The sequence below is a fragment of the Lynx canadensis genome, chromosome E3 (genome assembly GCF_007474595.2).
Source record: "Lynx canadensis isolate LIC74 chromosome E3, mLynCan4.pri.v2, whole genome shotgun sequence".
NCBI lineage: Eukaryota > Metazoa > Chordata > Mammalia > Carnivora > Felidae > Lynx > Lynx canadensis.
In genome coordinates, this window is record NC_044318.1 from 36,492,361 (window position 1) to 36,511,967 (window position 19,607).

At 54.5% G+C, this 19,607-nt stretch overlaps 1 protein-coding gene across 1 annotated transcript in view; it reads right to left on the reverse strand.

Moving 5' to 3' along the window:
- Positions 1-13,963, reverse strand: part of LOC115504418 (Grid2 interacting protein) — a 36,125-nt gene extending 22,162 nt beyond the window's left edge. Inside the window, exons 1-2 of the mRNA XM_030301396.1 lie at positions 13,550-13,963; positions 5,563-5,717 (exon numbers count right to left, since the gene is read on the reverse strand). Of these exons, the coding sequence (XP_030157256.1) occupies positions 5,563-5,717; positions 13,550-13,963 (569 nt within the window). The remainder of the gene's footprint in view (positions 1-5,562; positions 5,718-13,549) is intronic.
- Positions 13,964-19,607: the final 5,644 nt, after the last annotated feature.

A 19,607-nucleotide genomic window follows, 5' to 3' on the forward strand; every position in this document is an offset into this window, starting at 1 on the left:
CATCCACCCAATCCCCAATCGTAGGAAGGAGAGAGGGCTTTTCAGTCTCAGCCCTTGGTTTCCCCCCACCCCCATCCCGACCCCTAGAGGCGCAGGCAGGTTCCAGGCACCCAACGCGGGGAACTCGCCCCCGTGTGCCGGGCGGGTGTCCACCTCAGTGCCCCAGCCCCACCCCTTCTCAGGCCGCCCGCGGGGGGTGCGCCGCGCCCAGGGCGCACAGTTCCCGGGGGCGCGGGGCGCGGGGGGGAAACTACCGAAAGTGCCGAGAGAAGCCCTGGTCCTTCCCCATCTGGAGCCGGCGGCGGCGGCGGCGCGGCAGGTGCCGACAGGTAGGGGTGGCCGAGCCCGCGAGCGGAGCGAGGGCGCCGCGACTCCACGAGCCTCTGCCGGGCGAGCGCACTCGGCCCCTCCCGAGCCGCCCGGGCCCGCGGCCCCGCTCCCGCCCCTTCTCGGGTGGCCCCGCCCCGCCCCGCCCCGCCCCCACGGGGGACCCTTCCGCTAGCTCCGGGGGATCTGGGGGGAGGTTCGGGGCTGTCAACGCTGCTTCCTCTCGGCCGGCTTCTTCAGTCCCTCCCCAGGTGCCTCGCCTCCAGCCCCTCGGGCCCTGGCGCCCAGGCCCCCTGCACCTGGCTGCGGCGAGACCGAACCCCACAGTTCGGGAGAAGCTCCGACTTTCTTTTGTAGAGCACGGGAAGTCTTTCCGGAGAGGGTGGTCTTAGCGTTAGGCTTCAAGGAGTGGGTCAGCGCGGGGAAGCCCTTCTCACCTACCCCGGAGAGAAGCGCTAATCAAGAGGCTAGAGAGGGAGGCCTTGAACGCCATTGTCAGCGTCTGAGACTGAACACTGAGAACCCCGAGGAGCCAGGGGAGGGTCTGTCTCAGGATTTAAGGAGAGGCGGAGGGACCCCAGAGGTTTTGGTGCACCAGGGAAGTGGGTGAGGCTGGGAGGGGAACAGGGAAGGGTGTGGGGTGGGGTAAGTGGCTAGGTTCTAAAAACACAGAGGAAGGAGAGTACGTGAGATCTGGTGAGTGAGGGGAAGTGAGGAGGGGCGGCCAGGCTGGGGCAACTCCCAAGTGAGGCTCAGGAGGCCAGCCGGCCTCCTGTTGGGAGAGAATCGGAGGAACAGCTAAGGGGAGAAGTGGGAGTTAACAAGAAAGGGGGTCTGGACCCTTCTCTGGCTCTGGGCCTGCTACTCCCTGGGAGTCAGAGCAGGAACTGACCCCAGAGAATCCACTGCATGGCCATTTCTGGCTGATCAAGTCCTGCTCGCCCTCAGGAAACATAGACACAGGACATCTTGAGGGCTCCTTGGGGGACATCAACAGAAAGCCGTCTCCTCACCACGAGGTGGCCACTACCCAGAGAGACTGGCACTGCAGAGGCAGAACCCCCCTGGCCTATAGGTCTGTGTCAGTCACTGGGAGGAAGGAACATCTTATGTGGTCCTGCCTAGGGGCTCCTGCAGCCGGTCACAGGGAGGCCCCTGCAGGACTGCATGGTCAGACCTGGTACTCGGTTCAGACCATGCTGCCCAGTCCACCCGCAGCCCCACGTTCCTGGCCCCAGTGAGGCCGCTGCCCTCCTGTTATCAACCAGGCCTGCTTTTCTCCCCGCAGCAGCAGCAGCAGCAGCAGCAGCAGCAGCAGCAGCGGGAAGCCGGAGCCAGCACTCATGCGGCATCCTCCCAGGCCTTGTCCTCAGCCCTGCCAGGGACAGAAAAGCCTGAAAACCTCCAGAGTCAATACAGCTCCCTGACATCTGCAGGGCCACCGCTGTCCCATCATGAGCTGTTTCTGTTTGGCTCCAGGTGCAATGGCCCAGCCTCCAGAACCAGGCCTGCCCGAAGGCCATGAAGACGGTCGGTCCACCTTGCTGTGGGCAGAGGAGGTGTGAACACGGAGCAAATGCCAGACACAGGCGCAAGTGCACACACCGCCTTGGGGCCAGGCGTCACTGTCGTCCCCTGTCCCCGTCCCTGTCTGTCCACAGCACATGCCGCCCCTCTGCCCCAGCAGCCCAGCGCACAGTGAAGGCATCGGAAGGGGATAACATCTGCACCTGGCCAGATAGCCCAAGACGACATGGTGGGGGGTGAGGGCAGGGGTCAGCCGACAGCTGGCCTTTGCTGCAGAGCCTGCCCCACGAGAGGATGCTACTAAAGGCACATCACTCTAGGACAGCAGTTGTCAACTGGGGAGTGATTTTGCCCCCCAGGGGACATTTGGCACTGTCTGGAGACAATCTGGGCTGTCACAAAGTGACAATTGGGAGGAAAGTGTGCTACTGGCATCTAGTGGGTGGAGGCCAGAGATGCTGTAAGCATCTGACAACATACAGCACCCCCACCCCCCGCAACAGAGAATTATCGGGCCCCAAATGCCAACAGTGCCAGGAAGAAAGAGATCTTCCCCAGGGGAAGCCCACACTAACTGAGCACATACTACGTCCCTTGTACTTCTGCTCAGTTTCATAAGAATTCTCCCAATCGCTTGGCATTATGGTGCCTCGGACATTTGTCATTAAAGCAGAAGAGGATGAAGTGGGGTGCAGGTGTCCCCTCACCCCAGATTCTCAACCGATCTCTTCCTTGCTTGTAGCTGGCACACTTCATTTATGTGATTTCCTACCAAGAGCCCTGCTGGGAACACGTAAGGGTTGGCAGCCCCATTCTTCAGACAAACTGTAGAGGCCAGTCAGCCTACCCAAGGCTGCATGGCCAGTGAGTGGACCCGGGGGTTCAAGCTAGGTCTGTTGGGGTTCCAGATCCCAGCTTCCTCCATCACGGCTTTTGCTTCCCTCTCCTCCCACCCAGCTGCCCCTCTGGCTCCTTCTAGATTCCCTGGAACACAGCAGACTGCAAAGCCACCTTCGCTCCCCTGCTCCCTCCTGACTACGTCACACTTCCCAAACTGCCTGGCCCGTCCTAATTAGAAAGTCATTTTATCACTTCATCAAACTGGGATCCCTTTGGGGATAGACCCACATTAGGCTCTGAGCTGCAGAACGAACCCCTTGGCCTACGTTACCACCGCTGACCCAGACCTTACCCTCATGGCAGCACCGACCGGGAGAACTTTCTGCGGCGATGGACACGTTCTAAATGTGCACTGTCCCGCACGGGAGCCACTAGTCATACGTGGCTACTGGGCACTCGAAATGTGCCCAGCGAGCCGGAGAGGCTGAATTTTAAATTTTATTTAATAATCATTAAATTTAAATTTTAAAAAGGTACATGTGGCTGCTGTGCTCCATGATCTCACCGCTCCCTCTGCTTTCTTCCCAAGCCTTCTGATCTGGCCCCTGGGACCACCCCTCAGAGGTCACACGGTGATTGGGGTGGGTTCCAGCCTCTGCCAAGCTCTCTCTCTCTCTCTCTCTCTCTCTCTCTCTCTCTCTCTCACACACACACACACACACACACACACACACACACACACACAGGTTCACCTACCGCTTGCTGCTCAATCTCTCATTTAAACCTTGTCTCTCCCCAATGGGACATCCCAAGGCTGCAGCGGTGGCTCTTTGTGGCCACCCACCCCAGCAAGGTGGTTCACAGCCGGGTACTGTTGGGTGCCCAGTGTTGGGTACTGAGCGGCACCACCCTCGCCTTGGCAGGGTCCACTTCTGTGGCTACATGCCTGGCCCTGATGAAATCTTCTAGGGGGCTGTCTTCCCACCCCCATAGGACATACTGCCAGACTCGGAGGGTCACTGAGCCACAGCAGGGGCACCTGCTGCCTCCTCCAGGGAGCCTGTCCTGATTGCGCCCTGCCGAGTTAGCCCTGGGCTGCTGGCACTCAGCCCTCAGAATCACAGGTAACTGTATCTGTGGCTCCTCCATACCCCCTGTGAGCTCTCCCATAGAAGGTGCTGCACGGGGATCACTGCCGCAACCCTGGAACCCAGCGTGTGGGCCAACAGAGCCTGGGAGTGGGGGTGGGGAGGTGGACGGTAAGGAGATGGGGGTGGGGGCGGCTGAGGCCACACGCTGCCAAGGTACCCCTCTCCCTGCAGAGCCCAGCTGGGCGCCGCCCCCTCTGCCAGCATCCTCCCCAATTTTCCTGTCGAACTTGACAATCGCTGACAACAGAGCTGCCGTTTCATCCTCTCCAGCAGCGCCCCGGGGATGCTGCGGGGACCGGGCATCCCCGGCTGTCCAGGGTTCCCACTTCCCCGGACTCTAAACCAAGCACGCCCAAGGGGGCGCCTCCCCCACCCCGGCTCTTCCTGACCCACTGCCGGTCGCCTGGGGACTAACGAATGGGAAAGCAGGCTCGGGGAGGCAGACAGGCTGTCCCAGGAGACAGAGGCGACAGAGACGGAAGCCAGGGCAGCTCCGAAGGGAGACGAGGGGGACCGAGAGGGCCAGCTGAGTCCAGCTACTAGCAGCCTCGACACAAGTGTGCCAACTTCCCAGGGGACGGCGAGCCGCCCTCGACCCTAACCCAGCCCTGGTGGAGATGGGTGGGGTGGGGGGCTGCCCATCCATCACCTCCCCAGGGAGCCCTCAGCGCCAGCGCATCATCTGCTGAAAATTAGGCTGTAGAAATAACTTTTTTTTTTCCTCTCTTTGGATTTTCCTAGCAAGGGGCAGGCCCCTAACTCACCCCAGGCAGCTCATGGTGGCCTCTTTCGGTGGCCTTCTGTGCTCCGCTGCAGAGCCGAGACGCTGCGCCGGGGCTTGGTGGGGGGGTGGCCAGCCCTGTCCCTGACATTGGCCAGGCCCAGAGGGAGGGGCAGGCTGTGGGGTGAATGGCAGCAAGGGGAGGGGGCGGGCTGAGCCCAGGAAGGGGGAGGGGGGAGCCGTCGCAGGCCCTGGAGGCAGGGTGAGGAGAGAAAGACCCCGCAGGATCCCGGCAGGGAAGGCATCAGGCATCACTCGGAGGGGGCCTGATCAAAGCTGTGCTGTGCAGGGCTGTGATGCCCTGGTGGGAAAGGGGGTGGGTGTGGGGGGCTCAGAAGACTCAGGGGCCACGCCAGGTGTAAACCCACCAGGAAATTTTTTTCCTAAAGGATAAACTGACAGGGTCCAAAGCTGAGCATAACACAAAGTGCACAGCTGATGGGTTCATGGTCCTGTGACAGCACTCATTTGCTGTGTGACTTTTGGGCCAGCCTCTTAACCTCTCTGAGCCTCAGTCTGCCTCCGAGAAATGGGCATAATAATGGTGCTGGGGTGATTCAGCCAGAGAGTGTTTCTCTAGGGCCCTGATGAGGTCCCTGGCGCACAGCTGGCATCATCAGAGGGCACAGAGCACACACTGTTTGTAGCACGGGGTGTCCTTCCTGCAGGAGATGGGTCCTCTCTGCAGCCTGTCCCAGCCCAGCATCCAGCAGCCATCCCGACTTGTACACAGTGATGCCCTGGCACCCAGCAGAGCCAACAGCCGCCCTTCCCAGGGTCGGCCTTCAGGCCACCGGCCCACCTTGCGAGTGGGTCAGTGTTGGGGTTCAGTTCCGTGGCAGGACGCACAGCATAGCGCCTGGGGCAGCGGCAGAACAGCGGACATCTCTAAGCAAGACACACTCTGCCTGCCCAGTCCTCCCCCAACGAAGGTACCTGAGGTTGTCCATGAGTGGTGCACGAGCCTCTCTGGGCAGCACCAGGGTGAGCGCCCACACCAGGTCATCAACTCGCTGCTGTGCCGCAAACTGCTTCAGGGCAGCGAACACCCGTTCCTTGGCGGTTGGCTGGTCCCCCAGGATCTCATCCACCTGCAAGGAAGGGTCTGGTGAACGACCACAGGGACCCAGGACAGAATACTGCTCGCCTCCGGCACCTCCCTCAATTTCCCTCCGCAGGACAGTTGGAGCACTGCCTGAGCTCCGTCGTGAGCTCTTTACCCAAGTCACGTCATTTCCAGCCTCACGGCAGCCATACAAGGTGGCAGGGCTGACATCCTCATTGACATCTAAGCAAACGGAAGCTGGTAGAGGTGGGGTTGATTTGCCCAAGGCCACGGGGTCAGGGCTCGAACCCAGAGACCGCCCTTCCGCTGAGTATTGTAAGGATCAAAGGAATCAATACAAGAGCTTTAAAATGTGCCAGGCACTCAATAATTGCTAGTTACTATTATTATAACACTATACTCCCTGCCACCACACGGTTCGCTGAGAGATCCCACAGGGAACATTCTGGCACCACAAAAAAGCCCCGGGGTGTGTGCCTAGCCCTGAATTTGGACTCCTCCAGTGCTCTCTCTGGACTTCTGTTTTCTTCTGCTTTGTGTCCAAACCAGCTGGTACCAATCAAGGTACATCTACTCAGAGGAGTCCACGCAGCCGTTGGAAAGGGGCATGCAAACGGGCACCATGTTTCTGGAGGGAAGCTTGGTAAGTGTGTTCAGAGCCTAAAAATGCACCAGGACTTTACCCAATGATCTAGAAACGTATCCTAGATCTGTCCTGAAAGACAAGACTATGCACAAAGATTTATGAGTGAAGAGGTTCACTCTGCATTGTTCATGGAGACATTGGAAGCAATACAGAAATCCTGATAATACTGGATAAATAACTGTAGCACATCCATTTGGGGGGGGGTAGTTGTAGTCCTGACTATTCAGCCAAGAAAGGGGGAAACCCCAAACCATGTGGGAGGCAAGACTCTGGCAGTTACGGGGCAGCCAACGGTAGCTTTGGGCAGTTGGAGGCTCTTGTCCAGCGTTTTGCCTCTTGAAAAGATGATGCAGAGACAGGGGGACAGCAAAGCTTGCTCAGGGTGGTGACAAAGCCCCGCAGTGCACCCTGAGCGGACTTGTCCTAACTGGGTGGTTTAGGACAGCTGGACCTCAGGTTGCTGGTCCTGTCCCGGTTCTAAGGCTGGATCTCCAGTGCCGACTCTGTGAACCGTTCCTCCCCCCGATCCCTTTCTCCTGCCCAAGTTAGCACAGTCAACTTCTGTTGTTGGAGAGCCAAGTTCACCTGATACCCTGTGGTACTGGACATCGTTGATTCTGGGGGCGAGCATCTCTGAAATCAGGATGTATCTTATGGCTAATTGCTGTTCCTGCGCATGTATATGGATGTGGTCATAGATGTTCACCGCGTTACTTGAACTGACTTACGTGCATTGCCGGTACCAAATATGTTCCAAATGAGTCTAGAAATTCTCTTTCAATGACTACTAAACTAAATGATGAGTAAGTAATAAGGAAATATGGGTCATGGGTTAACTGGCACAGGTTTTTCTCTGTTGATGGTCAATAAAACGGGCATCTTGCAATTGATGTAAGGTGGGACTATTTGGTCAGAAAAAATGGTGCTGAAGATCTTTATTTAAAACCATGAAATGGAGGGGCGCCTGGGGGACTCAGTCAGTTGAGCGTCCGACTTCGGCTCAGGTCATGATCTCACAGCTTGTGAGTTCGAGCCCCGTGTCAGGCTCTGTGCTGACAGCTTAGGGACTGGAGCCTACTTCAGATTCTGTGTCTCCCTCTCTCTCTGCCCCTAACCCACTCTCATTCTGTCTCTGTCTCTCTCAAAAGTAAATAAACATTAAAAAAAAAAAACATGAAATGGAGAGTGATGGCTAAGTCTGTGGAGGTTCTTTTGGTGGGGTAACTAGAGTGTCCTAAAATTGATCGTGGTGGTGCCTGGGTGGCTTAGTCGGTTAAGCATCCAACTTCGGCTCAGGTCATGGTCTCACGGTTCCTGGGTTCGAGCCCTGTGCTGACAGCTGGAAGCCTGGAGCCTGTTTTGGATTCTGTGTCTCCCTCTCTCTCTGCCCCTCCCCTGCTTACATTTTGTCTCTTTCTCTCAAAACTAAACAAACATAAAAAAATAAAATTGATCCTGGTGATGGTTGCATAAATCTGTGACTATATCCAAAACCACTGAATTGTACACTTTAAATGAGTAGATTGTATGACATGTGGATATAGCTCAATGAAGCTGTTATAAAATATACAGGAAAATGTGATAAACAGGCAAGTGAAAAAAAACAAGTTACAAATGGGATATGCAGTGTTACATTTTTATACATATACAATTACGCATATATCTATGAATTGGAAATATGCACTAAGTTTTAGAGTGATCTGGATTTTTTAAATAAGTCAGTGGTTTCCATTTTCTCTACAGTTTATATGGTTTATACAGTCAGGAAAAAGAGTGCGTGTTATCATTTCTCCCTTTATTTTTTACTGTAGTAAAAATGCACGTAACATACAGTTTACCATTGTAACCATTTTAATGTGTACGATTCAGTGGCATTAAGTACATTCACAACATGGTTTAACCATCGCCACCATCCAGTTCCAGAACATTTTCATATCCTCCCAAATGGAAACTCTATGCCCACGAAGTACTCACTCCCTCAGCCGCTTTCCCCCAGCCAGGTGGCAGCCACTAATCTGTTTTCTGTGTCCACGGATTTGTTTACACTGGATACTTCTTGTGAATGGAATCACAAGAGTGAGGTGGCTTTTTTTTTTTTTAATTTTTAAAAATGTTTATTTGTTCTTGAGAGAGAGAGACAAACAGAGTGTGAGTGGGGCAGGGGCAGAGAGAGAGGGAGACACAGAATCTGAAGCAGACTCCAGGCTCTGAGCCATCAGCACAGAGCCTGTCGCAGGGCTCGAACCCAAGAACCATGAGATCATGAGCTGAGCCAAAGTCAGACGCGTAACTGGGTCACCCAGGTGCCCCCCAAACACTTCTTTTTTTAATGTAGCAGTTAGCCATGGTCTGTCCATACTCCACGAGAACCCTCCCTTCATGGTCAGGGGTCTGAGGTGTGTCTGGACACTGACGACCTGAGCTGACCCCGAAGCAGAGGTGGGAGGCTGGGCGGCAGAGCGAGCCTGTGAGTTTGCCACGCATCTCTGTTAGGGGAGTGCGGGCGCAGCCTCCGCCAGAGCTGGGGCTGTCCGCTACCACCTTTCCCACCTTCCATCCACCTCCAGACATCCGCAGACAGCATCCTTCCCCACAACCCTCTGCCGCCCGAGAACCAAGGGCTCCCCACTTCCTGGTCAAGGTCAACCCTCCAGTCCACAGACACCCCTCTGCCCCACCTGTCCCCACCTTCTCTTCCTGCCACCTACTTGTCACGTGGCTCTCCGCTCAAAAGTCACCTCCTTGAGGACGCTTCTTGACCACCCTGGCCAAATGCCCCCATCTCTCTCTCATCTCCCTGTTTATTTCTTCACCTCCTTGATCGTTATGCCCAGATAGCTTGTTTATAGATTTGTCCACTTCCTCTCTGGCTCTTCCCCACAGGAACATGAGCTACAGGGGAGCAGTTTCCCTGCCTGCCCTCATCACGGCTGTCTCCCCAGCCCTGGCGCATCACGCCCGTAATCAATGATGGCGAAACACATGGATGTCAGCGTCTCTACTGCTTCCTTCCCTTGAGCTTTTATAAATGTTCAAGTCCCTCCCCACCTGTAAATACATGAGTACATCAAGTCCTTCTTGCCCTGCAACCCCATCATGCTCTTAACTTTTCTGGCCCAGAGCTGTCTACACTTGCTATTTCTATCCAACTGCCCTGACCCACTACGGTGCGCCCCCTTCTTGCAGCACCCTGTGGCAATTCTTTGGGCAAGGACCCCAAATGGTGACTCCTGGACCTTGATCTTCAGCCCAGAGCCTGCTCCTGAACTTCAGAACTGCATGTCTAACTCCCTCCTAGATAGACGCACAAGGCGATTCAGGAAGGCTTTCCAGAGGTGATGATGCCATAGAAACAGCGGTTCAAGGGCGTCAGGCCTGAGTCCTAGCACACGCACCCCACACGTCTGTCTCCTCCGCCTGGTATGACCTGATGCGACGGCCTGAGACCCAGACCTGAGCACAGGGCCTGGCACATAGTAGGCACTCACTGGATGTTTCTGGAACTGAACTGAAGAGCCACAGTGGTGGCTGGCTGTCCTCTCACGGCGTTTCCTGCAGCTCCCCTGCCGACCTCAGTTTCCCTGGTGGTGAGCAGGGTGGGCTGCAGCACCAGCACCCCCTTCTCTTCCACCCACTGTGCCGAGGAAGGTTAGTGGTTTTGAAATCAAAGTCAGATGCAGCCTCAATTCAAAGGAGAACATGGCTAGCTGGAAAGACGTTTTATGTAAGAAAGAGGAAAAAATAGTTCCTCCCCCCTGGGGCCTGTGCCACAGTGCGGTTTTGGTGTCAGCTATTACCCAGATGCTCCCAACCTATATCTAAGCGTGAGGCACCATCACGGGACACTAATGGATTTCTATTAAATATCAGAATCTTCAAGGAGGAAAAACTGGGGCAGGGAGAGCGCTGGAAGCTAATTGTCAGAAAGCCCTTGATTGTCCTGAGGCAGTCTTTCCTGGGGATTTGCTCTCAGTTTTTGGAGATGCTTGGTGAGCTCTAACCAGAACCCAGCACTCCCCCTTGCCAGAAAACACATCATGGCTGGCCTGGGCGGCCGGTCACGTTCCTCCCCGCGCTGGTCACCACCCTGGCCCTGCTTTGTGGCCAGGTCTTCATATCCACCTTGACCTTCTGGGGGTTCTGACCATGCCCCCTTCCAACTCGCCAGAGGCTGGACGGAGCCTCGGGCAGGCCTTCCAGGTCATCTGGAATTCTAGCAGGCATTACTAGTTGCTGTGGTCTGAATGGTGGTGCACCCCCCGCCCCATCCCCCGCTCATATGTTAATAACCTAATGTCCAGTGTGATGGTATTACAAGGTGGGGCCTTTGGGAGGTGATTAGGTCATGAGAGTGGGGTGCTTGTGGGTGGGATTAGTGCCCTTATGAAAGATGCCCCCGAGAGCTCCCAGCTCCTGCCCCCTTGTGAGGACAAGAGAAGTCTGCAACCTGGAAGAGAGCCCTCACTCCATCATGCTGGCTGGCACGCTCATCTTGGACTTCTGGCCTCAAGAACTGTGAGAAATAAATTCTTGTTGTTTCTAAGCCACCCAGTCTGTGGCATTCTGTTACAGCAGCCAGGACGGATTGGGGCACAAGTGCTCACCAATATTTCAAGCTCTCCTCCCTGGATGCACAGAAGACTACATTTCCCAGCACCCTTTGGGAGCAGCAGCGTGACTAGTTCTGGCCAATGAACATTGACTGCAGGTGCAGTAGTTTGCTTTTTGAAGTCCCTAAAAGCTGATGCACAATTTTCCATGCTCTCTTCTAGAGAAAACCCTGAAGCCTCGCATTGAGATGGGGGCGTCTTGGGATGTTGAGGGCCTCATGTAGAGGTCAGCCACCCCAGAGTGTCGCCTGGACTTTTAGAGGACTTTGTATGGATGAAAAATAAACCCGTGGGGTGTGCAAAGACATCAAGATGTTTGATGTTGTTTGCTACGACAGCAGAGCCTATTCTGGGGATAGAAAGGAAGTCATATCTTTTGAGGAGCTGGACACTGGTGACCTAGGGAGGCCAGAGCTAAGTGTTGTGTGTATGAGAGAGTGACTGCATATACTTGGCTACAGAGGCTGGCCTGCTCAGGGGCATGGGCTGAAAGGCTCAAGTTGGGGTCCTGCCCAGACAAAGGGTCATACCAGGGTACATGGTGGAGCTGAGGTTCCTGGCAGGGGGTGGGGGGGGGTAGGTTTAGAAGAAGGGAGGACTGGACCAAGCTTGGGCACTGGAGAAGGCTAGGTGAATGGAGGTCTGACACTGGGCAGTGGGCTGGGAGCCATTTCTGCAACAGCCAAATGCAAACAGGGCTTCCTAGCCCTCTGCTCCCCCAAATCTCATGGTCAAGCTCTGCCAAGAGGAGGAATGAGTAGTGACCTTTCTATGGAGGACAAGGAAGAGTGTCCCAATCATCAAACTGAGTTCCCAAGGTGTTGGACTCGGCATCCACATCTGAAGGCCCTGGAGGACAGCTATACGAGGGGGGATGGACTGAGATGGTTCCTGCATGGAGACCTTGCCCATGGTCCCAAACAGACACGACCATACTGGTCAGCCTCTTCCTCCATGACTGTGTCACACCCCAGTTTCTTGGGTTTGCCTGGATTTGTCCAGAAAAGGGTCAGGTTTCTGCAAATCAGGGATTGCTTGGGATTCTGGCCCGAGGCCAACACCATCCTCAGACCTTCCTTTCCAGCCCTGGGTCTCCACCTCTCCTGGTGGCCACCCCTTGCTTCCTGTAGGTGACTCAGACCTTGGGCTCTTCTTGTGGTCATTCCAGGCTGTCACTCTCAGTCCTCAGGGAAGCCCTAACTTCCCACCTACCACCGCTCAGGGCCCGTTCACGCCAAAGTCTGAGAGGAAATGCTTTCGGAAGTTTGGGGGACATGAACCGGGGCCTCCTATGGCCAGCTAGCCAGCCACACTGCTGTGTAAGGCAGGGCCAGATCCCAGTTTTGTGGGGGCTTGAAACAACTGTGACTCTTTAAAAAAAGGAACACTATGTGCTATTCTCTGAATGTTTGTGTTCCTCCTAAATTCATATATTAAAATCCTAAGCCCCAAAGATGATGGTATTAGGAGGTGGGGCCTCTGGGAGGGCTCTGGGTAGAGCCCTTCCGAATGGGATTAGCGCCTTTAGACAAGAAGCCCCAGCAAGTCCCCCTGCCCCTGTCACCACAGGGAGAAGGCACCAGCTATGAACCAGCAAGTGGCTCTCACCAGACACCAAATCTGCTGGTGTGCTGAGAACCTCTACTTCCAGCCTCCAGAATGGTGAGAAATTAATTCCTTTTGTTTCTGAGCCCCCTGGTCCCTGGTGTTCTGTTACAGCAGCCGCAACAGACTAAGACACTATGTTAGTAATACGGGCAATGGAAGGGAACATCCACTGCCACAGGATGTGGGTGAGAGTCACGGGCATAACAAGGAGCTCAGCGCCAAAGAAAACATGCTGTACGTCCATTAACATCAAGTACATCCATTAACACCAACCTCACAAACAGGCAAAAGTCATCTCTAATGATGGAGTTCGAAATATCAGCTACCTCTTGATGGGGTGAAAAGGACAGAAAAAAGGGCACGTGGGAACTTTCCGGGGAGAAGGAATCGTTCTGTTTTCTACATTTGTCATTATCTATATTCTGTTGCTCTACATTTTGAGGAGGGTGGTTGATTACAAGGGTGTGTGCATATGTTAAATGTGTTGATCTGTACACTTGATGTACTTTATACACCTGTGTATGTCAATAAAAAAGAAAAGCAACTTCTACAAAACAACCGAACAAGAGTTAACAAAATTACGGGGCGCCTGGGTAGCTCAGTGGCTTGAGCGTCCGACTCTTGGTTTCGGCTCAGGTCATGATCTCGTGCGTGGCTCATGAGTTAGAGCCCTGAATCAGGCTCTGTGCTGACAGTGTGAAGCGTGCTTGGGATTCTCTCTCTAGCTCTCTCTGTCCCTCCCCCGCTGGCTCCTTCTGTCTCTCTCAAAAATAAGTAAATAGACTTAAAAAAAAGATTAAGAATTACAAAATTAGGTACAGGGCTTTGAAGCTTGAATGTCATTATATTTCTGGTAAATATGTCTCCAGAAGATTCCTCAGCTCCAGGTTATGGGAGCCTCAAGCTCCAGGCCCACAACAGGCCCGTGCCCAGGGTCCCCTGCCCACCACCCCGACTCCTCACCCCTCACCCCTCACCCCTCTCGGCTCCTACCTTGCGGCTGAACTCCTGGGCCTTGCGCCTGCGCTCCCGGTACACGGCCTCGGGGCGCTTGCGGCCCGTCAGACGCAGCAGCTCGCGGCCCAGGGAGAGGCCTCTGCTGGGGCGCAGCGGCCGCAGGGCTGCGGTCGGGGACGCGCGTCCGGATCCCGAGGCTGGACCCCCGTCGGGGCCCGGGAGCACACCGAGGCTGGGCGGCACGCGCGGGCAGCGCCGCGCCAGGCGCACGAGGTGCTCGCGACTCAGGCCGCCCACGGCCAGCCCCTCCACCTCCAGGATCTGGTCCCCGGGCCGCAGACCCCCGGCGTGAGCACTGCTCCCTTCTGTCACCTCCAGGACGAAGCAGGGGCCCGAGCCGCCTAGCCGGAAGCCAAAGTCTTCGGGCCAGCCCTGGTTGGTGGCCGGCATGGCAGCGCTGGCGGTGCGGCTGGAGAGGGAGAGACACTGCCCAGGGGATTCCTTGTGGCCCTGCAGGCCGCTTAGATGCCCAGGAGATGCGCCAGTCTGAGCCTCTAATTCTCTCTGCCTCCACGTGGAGAATTAGTTCTTAAAACAGTGTCTGAACTCCTGGATCCAGCTGTGCCTGAAATTCACCAACTTCCATGTGACAAAGGGACTTCCCAGTGACATGAACTCACAAATTCCTACTGACTTTGGCGGGGATTTTCCCTTTGAATTGTAGGACTCTCCTTTTTGACTTCCTTGGGGAAGGAAGCATGGTATGGCTGACCTGGAGGTCTCTAGGCTCCCGGCTGTAGGAGAGCCTGGCCGGGGGCGGGAGCGGGGGGGGGGGGGTGCCTCTGTCTTCCAAAAGAGGCCAGATGTGGGCACCGGTGAGGTGGGCTGGGGCCACAAACCTTAATGGGAAAATTAACAATGGGAAACCTCACTAAAAGGGAGCCAGGAGGCCAGAAGGGGGAGCCATAACAGTCTACCTCAACTGTAGGAAGAATGATCTATTACCAACCCCCACAGAGGACTCATCAAACAGAACAGAACCATCCAGTTCAGGTCCAACAGGGAAAGATGTGCATAGCCTCTCGTCCGAGAAAGGGAGCGCCCTGCAACTCAGCTGAGCCAGTGAGGAGCTGTCTTCGCCCCCACCCCTCACTTTTCCCGGTGGGCTTTCCTTCAAAACAACCCTTCCTGACTTCCTCCTCCTTCTCTGTGAAAGAAAGTTCCCCTCCTTGGTTCGGCGGACTAGCCTATGATTTTTGCCATAGGCTTGTCCTGAATTACCATTCTCTACCATTCTTGCGTTAACCCATTTTTGCCGGAAAAATAATTTTTATTTTTAAGGTTAACGAACACAACCTGGAGAGGAGGGGGGGGGGGACTGTCCTGGATGGAACAACCTGTGTTTCCCTGTGTCTATTTAGAACAGCAGCCCAGGGACAGCCTCTGAAGTTGTAGGCAGTATGTGGTGTGAAGGCTTAGTTTTCCGGGGAAGAGTCCTTAGTTCTGAGGACTTCCTGACCCTGGCTTCGAAGAACCATGGACGGCTGGTTTTGAAGGCCCTCCGCAGATGCCTGGATCCCCTGCACGGAGTCAGTCTCCCGTGGCTCCCACTCCCAGGCACCTGAAAATGTCTTTGAGGTTGGGGCGGGGAGGAGACCCAGGGTTCTGACAGCATCGTGGGCCAGGAAGAAACGGTTTTAAGCGACAACCAGGTGAGAATCTGTCTCACCTGGCCACCAGAGGACACAGTGTGAGCACCCTGGGTGTGGTGGAGGCTGTCACACCCCAAGACCGGCTGGCTTACTCCTGAACCCATCCCAGGGGACCTGGTCCTCCTCTGCCAGTGGCCATCCTGCCATGGGGTCTCAGGGACGCGTTTTCTGTCGCTTGGAGGCAGTGCTGGACTCTTGGGTGCACCGGGCCCAGATGGGGTGGGGGCATCACCGTGTCTTAAAGGAGCCTGAGGTCAGTTCTCGTACCGCGAGGGAGGCGGCCAGCTCCCCCACAGTCAAAGAGGGGCTGGCTGGAAACTCTGAAGCTGGGGCTGGGAGCCGTGCTTCCCCTCCACGTGCACACCTGTCTGGCCAGCGCACCAATGGCAAGCTGCCTACCAGAGGCCAGAGCAGGCAATACCTCACACCTCTACACACAACCTGGGGAGCCCACAGAGTCACGGGGACTGAAAGCCACTCAGACCCCACTGGGCTTTTGCACCATGTCAAGCCCTCTTATTTGTCCCCAGCCCTGCAGAGCGACCCAAGCCCTCCCCCGCCCACCCCGAGCTCCTGGTCCGGGCCACTCTCTGCTCTCTCACCTTCTCCTAGAAACAGGAATCCAGGCTCCTGGCAGGGCTGATGGGCTATCTTGGGGCATCAGAGGGAGGTGTCCCAGGGCCACCCATCCCAGAATGTTGGCTGATGACCCCCCGCACCCCCAGATCGCTCACCTTCCTCACTGGTGCTTTCAGTGGTTGCGGGGACAGAGCACGGGGCTTGCGGGATGCCTGGGGACACTTGCTTGTGGCCAGCCCTCCACCGCTCAGGGCCTTGGCATCGGTTACTGATGCGCCCGAGGTGACAGCTGGAGTTTCTAAGGCAAAGTGATCCTCCGAGTAACCTGAGAAGGCCCCAGTTACAAGGCAGGCCAGCAGGATGGCTGGACAGCTTGGCCAGGGCCCAGAGTGGTCGGCCCCTGCTGCGTGGTCCTGGAGGGCAAGCAGTGATGTTCAGACGGGAGTGAAGGCTGGCTGGAGCTGGGCCACGGCTGGGTCCCCCCATGAGGTCACGGAGCTTGGTGGGTGGGCCGAGAGGGTTTCTTCAGGCTGGTTTGAGGTAGGAGGTATCACTCAGTCCAGTGATGGCAGAGGAGAATGATGAGACTCAGTAAGGCAGGGGGATCCAGTATCCACAGGGAATATCAACCCAACGGCCAGATTTACCATCATCAGAAGAGGAGGTCGGATTTACCATCATCAGAAGAGGAGGTCCAGGCCATGAAATAAGGTTTGGATGGGAAAGGATGCTCACCTAAGTAATTTTGGAAATGTGTGGAGTCCATAAAACTAAGCACACAGCGCTATACTGTAGCTGGTGAAGTCGGTCCCCACTGGGGTACAGGTTAACAACTGTGAAATCACCACACATGCATGCTGGACTTGAACAATTAAGTAAGTGGACTGTGGGGGCCAGGTTACTCTCTGGCAGAGTGGGAGGTCACAGACAAGCAAAAGGGAGAGCTAGAATGATCCACGTGGCACTGGGTTAGAGTTGGGGACATCAGCGTGAACTCAAGTTTGGCTTACTATAGCTGCAGATGGGCACGTACAGAAATATTTACTGGGGCTCCTGGGGGGCTTAGTCGGTTAAGCGTCTGACTTTGGCTCAGGTCACAATCTCATGGTCCGTGGGTTCGAGCCCCACGTTGGGCTCTGTGCTGACAGCTCAGAGCCTGGAGCCTGCTTCGGGTTCTGTGTCTCCCTTTCTCTATGCCCCTCCCTGGCTCATGCTCTATCTCTGTCTCTCTCTCAAAAATAAATAAACATTAAAAAATTTTTTTAAAAAGAAATCATTACAGATATGTGCATATACATAGATTAGTATAGGAACATATGTCTGCCTGCTCTGTCAGCAAGAGGGCTGAGAAGCCAGGCATCCTGGCAGCATTGAGCACATCTAGCGCCAGATCTTGGTTTCTCATATCATTCTCCAATAAAAGGAGGCAGGATCTTTGGAGAAATGACTGATTCTAGGCCTGGAAAGTCGGAGAAACTGTCAAAAACTGGAGGGGTCGGGGCGCCTGGGTGGCTCAGTCGATTAAGCATCCGACTTCGCGCGGGTCATGATCTCATGGTTTGTGGGTTCGAGCCCCGCATCGGGCTCTGTCCTGGCAGCTCAGAGCTTGGAACCTGCTTTGGATTCTCTCTCTCTCTCTCTCTCTCTCTCTCTCTCTCTCTCTCTCTCTCCCCCTCCCCCACTCACACTCTCTCTCTCTCTGTCTCTCTCTCTCAAAAATAAATAAACATTAAATTTTTTAAAAAAAACTGGAGGAGTCTAAGGAGAGCTGATGACTGGATGTAATGCGGGATCCTGGGACACAGAAAGGGCTTTAGGCAAAAACTAAGGAATCAGAACTAACTAATGACAATGGATCAGTATTAGTACAGTAGTGTGACAAAGGTACCATAGTAACGTAAGATGCCAGCAATAGGAGACATTGGGTGTGGGGCAGCAGGGAGCTTTGTACTACCTTCACGCTCTTCTGCACATCTAACAGTATTCTAAAATTAAATTCTTATCAGACAGCGCGGACGATACTCTTAATAGGTCATCATGATGGAGCTGGATGTTTTCCCGAGTTTGTTTACCCAAAGGCGTTCCAAGTTACCGTGTGTGTGCATGTGAGCTTGCGTGTCGTGTTGGTGGAGGGGGGGGGGGAGAGATAGATGTGTCCGAATGTGTCGTCTGGTCTCATTTACATTACAAACTGTGCTAAGGAGATTGCAGTATATCCTCACTGGAAAAACCAAAAACCAAAAGCTCTGGGTGAAGCACTGTCCCCAGAGCAGGGTAGAAGAATGACTGATGATGTAACAGAATACATCTTTGAGCACAGCTCCAAATGCTTAACAGGCGGCCTAATTGTTGGGTTGCACGGTAATTACACACAAACCGTGACAGTCACATGGGCGACTTTCCTCGGCATGCTCTTTTGTCTTCTTGATTAACCAAGTGATGTTTCTCTAGATGGTAAAAAAATGGAGTCTGATGGAAATGTAAAAGGGTACAACCATTATGGAACACTGCTTGATGGCTTCTTTCTTTTTTCTTTTTTTAAAAAATATTTATTTATTTTTGAGAGAGAGAGAGAGAGAGAGCGTGCTAGAGAGAACAGGGGAGGGGCAGAGAGAGAGTGGGAGAGAGAATCCTTTGCACTGTCCGCACAGAGCCTGACCCAGGGCTCAATCTCACAAACTGTGAGATCATGACCTGAGCTGAAATCAAGACTTGGGGGCTTAACCGACTGAGCCACCCAGGCGCCCTGATGGTTTCTTAAAAGCTAAACATACACTTAATCTTACAACCCCTCCATCCCACTCCTGGGTATATTATGTGCAAGAGAAATGACAGCATATGTCCAAATAAAGACCTGGATGTGACTGTTCATAGCAGCACTGTGCACAATGACCCAGAATTGGAGACAATTTACGCATCTATCTATTGGAAAATGGATAAACAGACTGTGGTCCATCCATGCAATGGAATGCGACTCGGTAATAATATGAAATGAATGACTGATGCATATACCACGGGTGAAACTCGAAAACATCATGCTAAGTGAAAGACGCCGGCAACAAAAGGCTCTATGATTCCATTGTTGTTAAATTCTGTAAGGTGCAAACTGATCTGTTACATCGGAAAGCAGATCAGGGATTTCTGGGGCCGAGGTACAGGCAAGGATGAATTGCAAAGGACCTCGAGAAAACTTGTCCACTTCATATGTACACAGTGTGCTGTATGCCCCTCAACAAAGTTGACTTTTAAAACTTGATTACTTGAGGGGTATACTCCTAAATCCTGTCATTTAAAGGGGATGGGGAAAGTGACACATATACTGAGCCAGACCCAATCACAGGCCAGCAATTTTCATATATTTTTTAAAAATCTCGTTTGCTTGTCACGGCTCCCCAACAAAGTCAGAACGGCTGCCTCCAGTGTAGAGAGGAGAGAATGGAGCTTCAGAGAGACGAAGGGACTTGTCCCAGGCCACACCAGCTTCCAGCGGCTGAGGGAGGGTTTGACCCTCCCCAGCCTCCACTCCCTGCCAGCCCTGGGGAAGACTTGGAGGTCCAGGACTCTGGAATCAACCACGGAAGGAAGATGCGGTCCAAGCCTGGCTCCGTGCTCCACGTTCTACCTTCTTTAAGGCTTTGCCCAGGATGAACCAAAAGGCTCAGGATGTGCTCTGGCATTTCCCACTCCAGTCTCAGGAGGTTAAGCCAAGTTGTGGGTGTCCCGGCGGTGGGAGGGGTGTCCGCGGGTTTGGAGAAAGGGACTCCAGGAGACACTTGGGCGGGTGCAGCTGAGGAGGACTGGCG